Here is a 13,258-nt window from a genome sequence, read left to right as displayed (position 1 = left end):
GCCTTGTGAATCAGTCTAAGCCCCAGTGTGTCAAGAGTTGATTTTACTACATATGCACAAAAAGACAATGCCAAGCACAGTGGGGCTCCGTGCCTGACCTTTTTGTATTCCCTTGTGATCTCTGAACCAATGTCCCTTTGTGTGCCAGGACCCATAAACAAACCCAAATGACATGAACTCACTCACTTTTCAAGTCTAAGACAGCAACTGATTTAAATTAATTGTTTCAAATATACACAAGGGAAGGAACATTAACTCACAGCTTTCAGCGCTGGCTATTGGTATGTGTTTTGTACTCTGCCAGTACTAGTCTTCAGTTCCATTCACTGAAAACTTGTGCTGGCAAGTGTATGTAATGGAGATTCAAATTTCAGAATGAACTTGCATATAATATGTTTAATCTGATTTAACGATGCATCCTATGATTATAGAAAACAGAGGATGAAACCAGAGAAACAAATCCTTCAGCTCTTCATACCTTTGAGAGTTCTTGCCCTGGACCACACTGTTTGCAGGCCACACAGTTTCCAACTTGATCTCTGTATTCCTGCTCCCGGCAGTCTCCTGTCTCACCTGCAGCTTCATGAATCTAATGAAAACAGGAAGATTTACGAAAAAAAACCTCAGTTCCATAAGCGTTTTATCTTTTTCACTGAAGTTGAGATGAAAACTGTTGCTTAGTTATCACTGGTTAATTAAGAAAAAATATTCCTTTCTGTATGCATAATGGCAATCTGCAAAGTAATATTTAATATTGATATTAGCAAGATATAATCTAAACGTATTAACTTTCTGAAGCAAGCAAAAACAGAAATTGCTGGAGAAATTCAGCAGGTCTGGCAGCATCTGTGGAGAGGAAACAGTTAACATTTTGAATCCACTGATATCTTCTTCACAGCTAGTCCTGAAGATGTGTCTTTGAACCATAAATGTAAATTTGTTTTCTCTCCACAGATTCTGTCAGACTTGCTGAGTTTCTCCAGCAATTTCAGCTTTTGCTTGTTTCCGATCTCCAGCATCTGCAGTTCTTCATTATATTAATGCATAAATGTTCTGGCTACCCTAAGTCAATGAGGAATCAAAGCAGATAAAGTTTGAGGAAATATCTTTTAAACTCAACACCAATTAACTGCTTTTTGTTCTTTCAAGATGCCACCTGTCTTTATATAACATGCAATCTTTTAAGTTTTGGTTTTCATGTGTTAAGATCTGGAGTATTCTGATGGTTGATGCTGGGGGAAGTCTGACATTGCATCAATGTCTGAGTGAATGTTGTATTGATTCCAACTGCAAGCTTGAAAGTAGCAGTTCTACTGAAAATAAAGCTTGTAGCATGAATGTTTGATCTGTGCCATTTGCTTTCAGGACAATGGGAGGCTGGCAGTCTGACATTAGAGTTTTTCAGTCTGCTCTGTTTGCTTGCATGGTTTGACTCCATGGTCTCATGCCTCTAGTGATGTAAAAGTGGGGACATCGAACATCTCAGCCGATTCCAGAATGAACCAAACCCGCATAACTTTGCTCTGGGAGGTAATACTATATCATCAGCGCAGTTTCCAACATCAAAACATTCTCTGACAAAAGGTACATTATTTCTGGAGCTCCTAGCATTTGGGTTATGCAATGGCCTCAGCACGATATCAAGTTAAGTTCCAAATTTATTATTAGACACTGCCTGTTTGTTCTCCTGAGTGCTATTCTAGTAATTCCTTATCAAGTTGCCTTGATTTTACTTAATTCAAAAAGTTAAAACAGGTGTAAGAATATGTGGTTAAAATTCAGCAATATAAACTGTGTTTTGTTGAAATCTGAAAAAAGATATAAGGGGTTAAGGAACATCCAAGCATAAAAATCCTTGGCATTCATTTAAAATTAAAGGATAAACATGGCTTTATTAAAGTGGCATTGCAGAAACAAACATCTGTGAATTGTAATGTAATTTTTGTGCAACTGCTGCTTTGTGATATATAAAAGGATATTAGATGGTCCAACATGACAAAGATATTGAAGAATCTGCTTGAGAGATGAGAATTATTTGAGGAAGTAATAAGCAAGTTAGATAAATGGGAAGCAGTAGAGGTGATATATTTGGATTTCCAAAAGGTAGTTGATAAGGTACCATGCAAAATACTACTTAACAACATAAGAGCCCATGGTTTTGGGGACAGTGTATTAGCATGGATAGAGGATTGGCCAATAGAAGACAGAGAGTTGAGATAAAGAAGGCATTTTCAGGATAGTAAGCTGTAATTATGCAGTGTCACAGGGATCAGAGCAGGAGCGCCAATTATTTACAAAATAGGTGAGTGACGTGGACACGGGAAGCTGACACAAAGATTGTTGGGAAGGCAGGGAGTAAGGATGACACAAAAAGTCTACAAAGGGATATAATCAGGGGGTGTAAGTGAGAAAAATCTTGGCAGATGGAATATAATGTGGGAAATATGAGATTATGCACTTTGACAGGGAGAATAAAGAAGCTGAATATTATTTAAATGGGAAAAGACTGCAGAAAGCTGCAGCACAGAGACTTGGGATTTCTTGTGCAGAAAGCACAAAAAGCATCCAAGTTCAATGGATATTAAGGAGTGTTGGCCTTATTTCAAAAGGAATGGAGTAAGAAAATAGGAAGTCCTGCTCAAACTATACAAGGCACTAGTCATACAACATCTAGAAAACTGAACAGTTTCATAACTAGGTAAGGATATACTGGCTTGGAGGCAGTCAGAGAAGGTTTACTGGCTTGGTCCCATTTATGAAGGAAATTCCTTCTGGGGAGAGGTTGTGTGGGTTGGACCTGGACTTATTGGAGTTTAGAAGAATAGGATGCAGTCTGGTCTCCTTTCCTATCAGAACGATGTTGTGAAACTAGAAAGGGTTTGGAAAAGATTTACAAGAATGTTGCCAGGGTTAGAAGAATTGAACTCTAGGGAGAGGCTGAACAGGCTGGGGCTGTTTTCCCTGAAGCGTGGAGACTGAGGGGTGACCTCATCGAGGTTTATAAAATCATGAGAGGCATGGATAAGTTAAATAGACAAAGTCATTTCCCTGGGGTGGGGGAGTCCACAGCTAGAGGGCATAGGTTTAGGATGAGAGGGGAAAGATATAAAAGGGACCTGAGGGGCAACTTTTTCACACAGAGGGTGGTGCGTGTATGGAATGAGCTGCCAGAGGAAATGGTTGAGGCTGGTACAATTGCAGCATTTAAAAGGCATCTGAATAGGGAGGGTTTAGAGGAATATGGTCAAGTATTAGCAAATGGGACTGGATTAGGTTAGGATATCTGGTTGGCACGGATGAGTTGGACTGAAAGGTCTGTTTCCGTACCGAACATCTCTATGACTCTATGACCAATTGAAAGAGAATATTTTTAGCAGACTTCACAGAATGGATGCAGAGAGGCAAATATACAAGATGTTACTCAGCCCACAGCTGGAATACTGTGACCAGTTTTCGGCCCCTTATCTAAGGTAAGATATTCTGGCATTGGAGGCAGTCCAGACAAGATTCACTAGGCTGACCCCAGATAAAATGGGAGTCTCTTATGAGCAGAAGTTGAGTAATTTTGATATGTATTCACTGGAGTTTAGAAGAATGGGAGATGACCTTACTGAAACACACAAAATTGTTAGGAGCTTGACAGGGTAGATGCAGAAAGCTTGTTTCCCCCATGGAAGAGCTTATGACCAGCGGGCATAATCTCAGTATAAGGGGTCACCCATTTAAGATAAAGATGAGAAGGAATTAGATTAGACTTACAGTGTGGAAACAGGCCCTTCGGCCCAACAAGTCCACACCGACCCGCCGAAGCGTAACCCACCCATACCCCTACATTACCCCTTACCTAACACTATGGGCAATTTAGCATGGCCAATTCACCTGACCCGCACATCTTTGTGACTGTGGGAGGAAACCGGAGCACCCAGAGGAAACCCACGCAGACACGGGGAGAACGTGCAAACTCCACACAGTCAGTCGCCTGAGTCGGGAATTGAACCCGGGTCTACAGGCGCTGTGAGGCAGCAGTGCTAACCACTGTGCCACCGTGCCGCCCTTAAATTCTCTTCGATTGTAGTGAATTTGTGAAATACTTTATTGCAAAGGGTGTGGAGACTGGGTCATTAAGAGTATTTAAGGCTGAGACAGACAGATTTTTAGCCAGAAAGGGAATCAAGGGCTAGATGGAAAAGACAGGAACATAAGAGCTCAGGATTATCAGATTAACCACAATCTTGGTGAATGATGGAGCAGACTCAATGAGCCAACATCTACATCATGTGTTCTGGAATCTATTACAGCAGTGTTCTGAGATCCCTAATCTCCTACAAATGCATTTACTCTGATTTATGTTTTAGTAAACACTACTCACTGAGGAAGATTTCATTTTGCATAATTAAAGGGCTGCATTTTTCCATGGCCCCAATTGGACGTGCCAAGTACACAACGGGATAAATTATAGGACATTAAAGTGACAAGACAGGCATATCTTCAGACTAGGAGGTCGTTTTCAGATTCATATAAGCCACAACAGTAGATGCGGGGCAAGGGATTAGAAGTAATAATATTAATAACTTACAAGTTGAAATGAGATAAAAGGAGGTGCATTTAAGGTCTAGACCTGTTGGACCAAACACCATATTCCTGCTCTGTAAATTCAGCGCAATTTGACGTATTCAATTAGGTGAAACTTTGAGTTGAGTGCATTTTGAGAGATAACTTGTAACCCTGGAAGCTTTTATTCATTTTTTAATTAGCTTATCAACTAGTGCAGTTAGTCACAATTCAGCTAGTTTATTCAAAAGGAATTAGAGAGATTTATAATTCAGCATGGAGTACAGTGAAACGGTTTGAATTAGAAATTAAATGGGATTAGCTCAGCGCCAGTCCTGAAAATCATCTTAATTGGGCAAAGAATTCTTATGTTACTACTACATTGCTTGGCTCCTTTCACCTTAATACTTAAACATAACTAGAACCAAATGTTCTAGTTGAATTATCTTTGCTCAAATTATTAATTTGAAAGATTATTAAATTTTATTAGCATGCCTAACATACTGATGGCTTACAACTAAGACAGCTTGCGACAAGTGAAGCAATTGATTGATTTATAAGTTTCAGAAATCCTTTTACTGGAATGACAAAGTCATACTTGCATTCATATACTGGCTTTAAAACAAAAAATGTCCCAATGAAAGGAAACGCTATAAAGAGGTAATCAAAAGTTTGGTCCATGAGATAGGTTTTGTGGATAGACTTCCAGTGATGGGAGGAGTGGAAAGGTGGAAAGGTTTCAGGAGACAATTCCAAAATGGCTGATGGCTTGGCTACTAATGGTGCGGTGAAGGCGATGGAAGACTGTACAAAGGGGCAAAGTTCATGGAATGTGAGTTCCAAACATTTGTTGGAAGCATCAAAGACACAAAAGGGATATTGAGGGATTAGGAGCCAATGCAGATCATTGAGGAATGAGTCAACAGGTCTTGATCAATGACAACTTGCACTCTGTAGAATCTTTACATAATAATATGTGACAAACATTTCTCAGAGGCACTATCAAATAAAACTTGAAATCGAATCACTCAAGGCGCTATTTGGGTAGATGATCCAAGTCTTGATTAAAGAGTTAGGTTTTAAAAGAATATATTTTAAAGGAGGAATGAGGGGCAGACTGCTGGAGGTGTTTAGAAGAGCATTCCAAAACTTAGGTGCTCAACACCTAAGATCACAGAGACTGACAGCACATCAAGTAAATCAGGGATGCACAGAATTAAAGGAACACAGATTTCCCAGAAGGTTGTATGGCTAGAGCAGGATACATAATTAGAAATGGGTGGGTCTAAGGACAGATTTGAAAACAAAGGCAAAAATATATAAACTGATGAGTGTCCCAACAGGGAGTCAATGTAGGTCAATGCCTGTAAAATATTAACATGATATTTAATGGTACACCATTACTTCATATGAAAATTTTAAAATAAAGAAAAGGAAATTTATTTTGCACATAGTAGCTGCTTTATGTAAATTTTACAGTTTTTATTCACATATTTTGTTTGTTCTGTTTCTGCCAACAAAGAATAACTCAAGACCTGAAATATTTTAGTGACAGGAAGCTGTTTGGCTGTGATCTAAGGCAAAGGCAAAACTTGTTCAGATTCAGTGAAAACATAATTCCAAACATTTTACTCGGACAAATTTGCCCTCTGGTCAAGCAAGAGCTATCTTTACATCAAAAGCCAAATTCCTGACAGCTATTCTGCTATGAATCCGCAATAACAAAAGTTGACTGTATTCAATGGGTCCTGAATAAATTTTATTAATAAACTAACTCTTTTCCAGACCCTTCCCAATGAACAAGGAGTCTAAAAAAATCTGTGCAACTACTCAGTACTTTGAAGGGTGAATGGTATATCAGTTTGGAAAGGATTTCTTGCTCATGGGTATTTGGCCAAAGGAGTGTAGTCTTTACTTTCTTGGACTGACTATATTGACAATCTTTTGCGAAATTATAACAAGAGACTTTGTGCTACCTGCTTCCTGAGAATTGGAGCTGGTAGCAATACTTTTCATATTTCTCAGTATACACTTCAATCTGCAGAAAGGAACCAATCTGCCTTTTTTGGTTAAAGTCTTCTATATTTTAATACAAAGCACACCCCGATTATATTTGGACGTAAAATACCATAATCATTGTTTTGGAATCTTCTGATAGCGTTCGTCCCTGTAATGATGCAGTAATATTCCACACTGTAGGGAATCTAATCAAATATGCTGGAAAATCGAGACTTTTTCAAGGACTGGTGCAAAGACATAATTATAAAATCCTTACCAGACACAACAAAGCGATCAGCAGGTGTTGCAACATGCATTTCTGTTTGTGGGACATCCCGACTCTCATTCCTGCGGTAAAAGGTATCTCCACTGAGATCTACCTCGGCTTTCTCATCAAGAAACAGAGAAACTGGGGGGGAAGAGAAGCTCTCTAGTAAGGCTCAAGTGGATAATGGAAGTACAGATAACTAAAAACTGCATCAAACAACAATCGGTCCTTAGACCAGCAACAGAACAAAACCTCAAGTGAAGTGCTTAAACAATTACTGCTCATGTGACAGCGGCACAAAATCTGTGCATTTGAAAGAAATCCTGGTGTGGACAACTACGATCCTTTCTAAGAATTAAACAGCAGCAAACGCCACTTTTTGTTTGCATGTAAACGGATGCAATACTTCTGATTAACTTACGAACTAATCCTGGGATCCACAGCTTCCCCCACAGCCGTCTGCATTAATTGTATCGTTTTAACCTAAACATTTGGGAAGTTGATCACAAACTCGAGTGGAGAGGTCTCAATGCCGGGCGGATAGGATGAAATGTAAAGGCGGCGGCTTTGCTCTTTCAGAGTGTGCGTTCACCCCACACCGAGTGGACAAGCGAATCCAAATCTCAGACTCAGCTGGCTGGATGCTCGGGGAGGGGGGAACAGAGGAAGTCTTTGAGGAACAGATTCCCCAAAGTGGTGAGCGAATTCTGAGCAACTTCGCCTGAATTCCGGTTGGATTGGGAAAGCTGGGGTCGGGGTGGGGGGAATCCCACGTGTCCCACAGTTTGTTTCTGTTAGCGACAGCCTGAGTACATGTGGGGCTGGGAAAGAGCGGCTGATGGCGCTCCCTGTTGTGAACAATCCTTTCTCCTTCAGAAACACTGCGGTATGTCTCAGGGAAATTGCTCTTCAACTCCAGCCCAGCTGGTGGCTTTCTTAAAAAAAAATTCCACAAATGGATCCTGAGATTTCACCCACACACACTCCTTGGGGTGAACTTTCTGTCCATCATTCCAAGCTCCTATCCCCCAGGGCTGGGAGCTCGCTTCTTCCATTGAGACACACTCTACGCCCATGTAGAAAGCCAAACACTTCACATCTAAAAGCTTTACCCCACCTCCCCCGTTCAAATCACTGCCCAGCCACAAAGGGTGACACATTCAACAACAAGCCGCCCCAATTCTTCCAGCTCCTAACCACCTTGATACCTGCCTTTGCTTTCCTCAGCTCAAGCTTTAAAATGCATCCCATCCTCCTCAGCTCCGAGCCTCTCCCCCCACCCCCCAGCCCAGCTCTGCCTGTGATCGCCCGGCAGCGTCTGAAAGCAGTGCAGCCCTCTGGTAATCTGATCTGGGATCAGTGAGCAATCAAAGACCGCAGAGAACCAGGTACAGCAGCAAGCGCACAGACCCCATTTCATGTGGCGCGATACCTCGAAAGTCGCTTCCTGTATTTGGGTTTCTTCTCTCGTTTGGAGATCCCTTTTTGCTCGTCTGTAGCACTCCGAAAGGGAAAAAAAGCGAGCGAGCTTCCTGCGCTGTGCGATGGTGGGGGTGTTTGATCTGAGTGCAGTGGTAGCGGCTGTGGTGGCTCTGCACCGTGTCTGTCTGTGTGTGTGTGTGTATGAAGCACTTCACAGCACCAGTGGTTACACTCTTATCCCTTTCATCTCCCTCTTCAGATCCCATGACATCATCTAAACTTCAGACTGCAAAGGGATTGGTTAGGAATGAGGCATCCTGGGGAAAGTTGGTCATAGTATAGAACAAAACTTTAATCCTCCTTTAGAGTGATTTTGTACACATGTCTGCTCAAATTGAGAACGTAATCCTGACTAGCCCTGGACAAAGACACAAGCATCGCAGTCAGATGCAGCATCCTGCTTACTGTCAATTCACGCTTCTTTGAAAATCTCGCCGAATCAGTCGGAATGCGTGAACGAACTTATTTATAGCAATGATAATGACCTCAAGATTCTTATTGTTGGAAGTGCTTTGCATGGAGTATTCCCTCTGTAATGAGCCAGAAAGTGTGCAAAGTTATATACAACCACACCATAGACAAAGCACAATCCATTTGTTAGTGCTTACAAAATCGACAACAAATGGACAACTTTTCATAATCTTGACAATGCGGGGATTTTAGAGGGAATTTGACTTTGATTTTATTTGTGTTTGCTTTTTCTCCTGCCCTTTTCCCCCTCTTCCACTGTTCAGTAGGTGTTGACTCCGAGACTAAGGGTCCAGTTGCTCTGCAGTTCTTTGTCCATGAATACTGGGCAGCAGCCTCCAGCCTGCAAAACTGAGCGAATCCCACGTCCAAACATGTACCATTCCAACAGGGTTTGTTACCAGGCAATCAAAAGTAGGAATCCTGGTAATAATTGCACTCCTGAAGCCAGGGAGGGAGCTGAGTGCTGCACTCTGGCTCACAGTTTCTAGCACAAATTACAATGAACTTTCAGTTCTGTGTAATTTAACAATTCACGAGTAAGATGTCAAGGGAACTTGGTCTGTAATTTAGAATCAATGCAGGAAATGATTTTTCCATTAGCTCACCTTTTAACACATTTTTTTCTGAATTTACAAAAACAAACTAACTGATTTTTCAGGTTGATCAAGTCAACTGTTGTTTCATTCTCCAAAGATGCTACCTGGCCAGCTGAGTGATGCATCCTCTACTTTCGTTTCAGATTTATTTCAGTCCGAAGATATGGATTGGCTAAGCTATTATTGGCTAAGCTAATGTCCAGGCATGAGTAGACTAGATAGAATAGCCATGGCAGGTGTAGGGATAGGGTGGGTCTAGGTGTGATCAACTTGTTGCGCCGAATGGCCTATTTCCACACTGTAGGGATGCTATGATGTCCAGGATCCATGGTATACTAATTTTACAGATTTTGTACTTGGCAAATATTTGCAGATAGATTGCCAGCACTGCCACACTGTGGATACCTAACACAGTTTTGACTTAGTCATGCTTTTGGTTATTTTGCCACAAATACATTATTCTATAAATCTTCTGCTGTTGACTGAAACAAATTTTGAGACTATCTTCATTTAAAAGTATCAAAGTATCACTGAACATAAAAGGTAATTCAATATAACACAATCTTGTGGCTCTTTGAATGTGTGATCTAATTTGACCTCCTCCACAGTCTATTTCATATAATCATGTATAATTTCCTTTTCAACTTTAAGTACAAATACTTGAATAAGGATAAAAAACCCTCTATATTTGCCATGTGTATTGCATATTGAAAGCAAAATGTGACAATACATTCCTTCCGAAGAATCATTGTAACAAAAAAATGGGAAAACAATCACATTTTTTTTCTGAATTTCAGACATGCAGTTGTTCTGCTCCTTTTCAAGAAGATACATGAACAACCTTTCAAATCATTTACAACAAATAAACAAGAACTTCTAATGTGGTGCCTGTTGTTTTCTGTGAAATTTGTCCAACTGCTTAGGGTGAACTTCAAAAGCCAGATTAACTCATTGATATTGCTGGCTGAATGATAAAAGAGTTGCCACAAGCAATTGTACTACATGTGCAGGCATTGGTGATTGAACCCCTGGGTGGCAATGCAGTTCAGATTTCATTTTGATGAGATAACTGAAATGTAGGAAATATTGATTCTCAATATTTTTAAGAATGTTTAATTTACAAGTTATCTCTAGTTTTTTTTTCATACTAACTATCATCCAGAATTGAGTGGATTACAGGGAGTACATGCCAGGCACTTGCCTCGTGCAGAACATTGATTGCAATCCAAAGTGCTAAACTCTCAGTTGTACTGCAGTTAGTGCACCAATGCATTATTCTTTACATCTAGCTTAATTTGTTTTACTGTCTACAGCGCTAACACTGCCACTGCAGAAGAAAGTTTGAGGAGATCTGTATTTACTTCACACATCTCAATACCATTCTGAAAGGAGGAATAGAGGTTAGAAAACATGGCAGACTAAGTGGCACATTTTATCCTCTGCAGTCTGTCCAAAATTGTAGAATCCCTACAGAGTGGAAGCGGGCCAATTGGCTGATTGAGCCCACGCCAACCATCCAAAGAGGATCCCACTCAAACCCACCCACACTATCTGTGTAACCCTGCATTTCCTGTGGCTAATTTAGCTAGCCTGCACATCATAAGCAATTTAGAATAGTCAATCCACCTAACCTGCACACTTTGGGACTACTGTGCACCTGATGAAGGAGCGGCGCACCGAAAGCTAATGCTTCCAATTAAACCTGTTGGACTATAACCTGGTATTATGTGATTTTTAATTTTGTACACCCCAGTCCAACACTGACATCTCCAAATCATCAACTTGGGACTGTGGGACAAAACCCACACAAACATGGGAAGAATGTGCAAATGCCACACTGACAGTTACTTGAGGTTGGAATTGAACCCAGATTCCTAGCACAATGAGGTAGCAGTGCTAACCACTGAGCCACAGTGCCACATGAAGCCATATTAGTCTCAGACCTTTATGTTCAAACTCTTCAATCATTCAAGACTGCCTTTGCATATCTTTACAGCCTTCTTTGTGAAGATTTTCAATTGCTTTCATATCTTTCAGTGTGATAGTAAACATTTCCCCAATTTGTTTTGGCACCAAATCCTCTTGAAGTACTTTTGGGAAACTGCACCGTCAACTGAGACAGGCATGGGTGTGTTTTTCAAATAAAGCTTTGGAGTTTGGCAGCACATAGAGAGAGGGGGGAGGGAGTTATAGAGTTGGACCACATTGTTAGATTCCCTCACCTTGTAAGACACCTACCATCCCCATTCCAAGATATAGTCCTGTCTGCCCCTTTTGTTGGTCCACCTCTTTCAGCAGATCTTAAAATTCAAACCCTTTTGTTCAGATGCTATCCTGTTATACCTAGTGTGCACAAGTTGTGTTTTATAATGGTTCTAGCAAGATGCACATAAGCTGAAAATGGGAGCTGGCCAGTGTAGATAAAACACAACTGGGTTGAAGAACGAACCTGCAAAATCTCTTTGCTCCCATAAGGACATGACAAACAAGAGTAGGTGTGGATCCCATTGGCCATCAAGCTTGACCCATTATTTAATATTATCATGGCTGACCTTCTGTTTCCATGCAATCTTCATACCTACTCCCACATCCCTTGCTATCCTGCAATACCAAAAATATACTTATCTCTACCTCAAGTGTATTCAATGATGAAGCATCTACAACTCTCTATAGCATAGAATTTCAAAGGTGTACAAAAGTGCACTGAAGAAATTTCTCCTGATCTAAATGATCAATTCCTTGTACTGAGGCTGTACTTCCACATTCTGGATTCCCCAGCCAAGAGAAATGATCAGTGAGTGTGCATGCTGTAAATCCCCTGCCTCAGTGATTTGATAAAGGCTGTAGCCTCACAGAAGTGCTGCACTTTGATTTGAAATTTTCTGGCGCCAAGTCAATTTACTTTGCTTTAGAATGCACATTATGAAGGTATGGGCTTTCAACTTTTAACTTCCACCATCTGCTTGTTATGCCTGAAACATTTCTTGGACTAAAATAGATTTCTAAAAAGAAGAATCATGGCTGCATTGATCGCGTGACCACAGCTTTGTGAGACCCATGGAATAAACAGGCAACAGAGTCAGTGACAGGAAATTTATCTCCTGTTTAATTCACAGGTGAATGGTGATTTCAAAAACTGGGAGGTGAAAGGCTCAACTAACCAGCTTAGAAGACTATGAAGCTCGACATCAGGATACGTAATGAACTATATTTTAATAGCTGCTTTTGTGCAGTACAACAGAGAGAGAAGAAAATATTAACTTGTGGTATCAAGAGTTAGTTTCTCTTATAATTTCAGAATAAAACATCCATTGAAATAATAAAGTGGTAAAACAACTATTCACCAAGAACTCAAAAGAACTCAAACTACTGCTGACAATATAACCATTAAACCACTGTGATCCCAATTAAGGATCTAACATCTAATTAACCCTAAGGAGTGTTCAACTACATGACTTTTATTTTCTGCCCATACAGCCATTTTCCTTTCTAAATTTAAGACTTTTTCTTCATGAATATGATGTTACTTTTTTTTTAGTGGGTATTAAAATTCCTTTTTCATTTATTCAAGAAAGCTATGGTAAATAACTGTGACATACACTAGTGAACTACATGTTATTTGAAGTGTAATATCTATGTGCTCAAAAGAAATAATAATATTAGTTTAACTCAGCTGATTGGGGTTGTAAAAGGGAAGGTGTTCGCCCTCCGCACTTGGTTGTGACATGCAACAAGTTTTGCTCACATTTTAACTGAAAGCAAATACACCAAATAGACAGATGTTAGATAATGAACCTTGACTTGTGATAGATCTATTTCAGAATGGTGCCAAACAAGAGACTTCACTGTGGACATGCAGAAGTGAAGTTGAAATATCAGACAGTACACACTA

General features: G+C 40.3%; 1 protein-coding gene across 3 annotated transcripts in view; it reads right to left on the bottom strand.

Moving 5' to 3' along the window:
* The window catches only part of tnfrsf19 (tumor necrosis factor receptor superfamily, member 19), a 94,556-nt gene extending 86,063 nt beyond the window's left edge, over window positions 1-8,493 (bottom strand). The window contains exons 1-3 of one of the 3 annotated variants that reach the window (XM_060826087.1): window positions 8,250-8,493; window positions 6,827-6,958; window positions 479-589 (exon numbers count right to left, since the gene is read on the bottom strand). In XM_060826087.1, coding sequence (XP_060682070.1) covers window positions 479-589; window positions 6,827-6,895 — 180 coding nt within the window. In that variant the 5' untranslated portion in view covers window positions 6,896-6,958; window positions 8,250-8,493. Of the gene's footprint in view, window positions 1-478; window positions 590-6,826; window positions 6,959-7,238; window positions 7,958-8,029; window positions 8,124-8,249 lie in introns of those variants that run through there. The other 2 variants (XM_060826088.1, XM_060826090.1) reach the window with 2 other exon arrangements.
* Window positions 8,494-13,258: the final 4,765 nt, after the last annotated feature.

The sequence above is a fragment of the Hemiscyllium ocellatum genome, chromosome 6 (genome assembly GCF_020745735.1).
Source record: "Hemiscyllium ocellatum isolate sHemOce1 chromosome 6, sHemOce1.pat.X.cur, whole genome shotgun sequence".
NCBI classification, from domain to species: domain Eukaryota; kingdom Metazoa; phylum Chordata; class Chondrichthyes; order Orectolobiformes; family Hemiscylliidae; genus Hemiscyllium; species Hemiscyllium ocellatum.
Note: the sequence above shows the minus strand (reverse complement) of the source record. Positions and strands in the feature narration are given on the sequence as shown.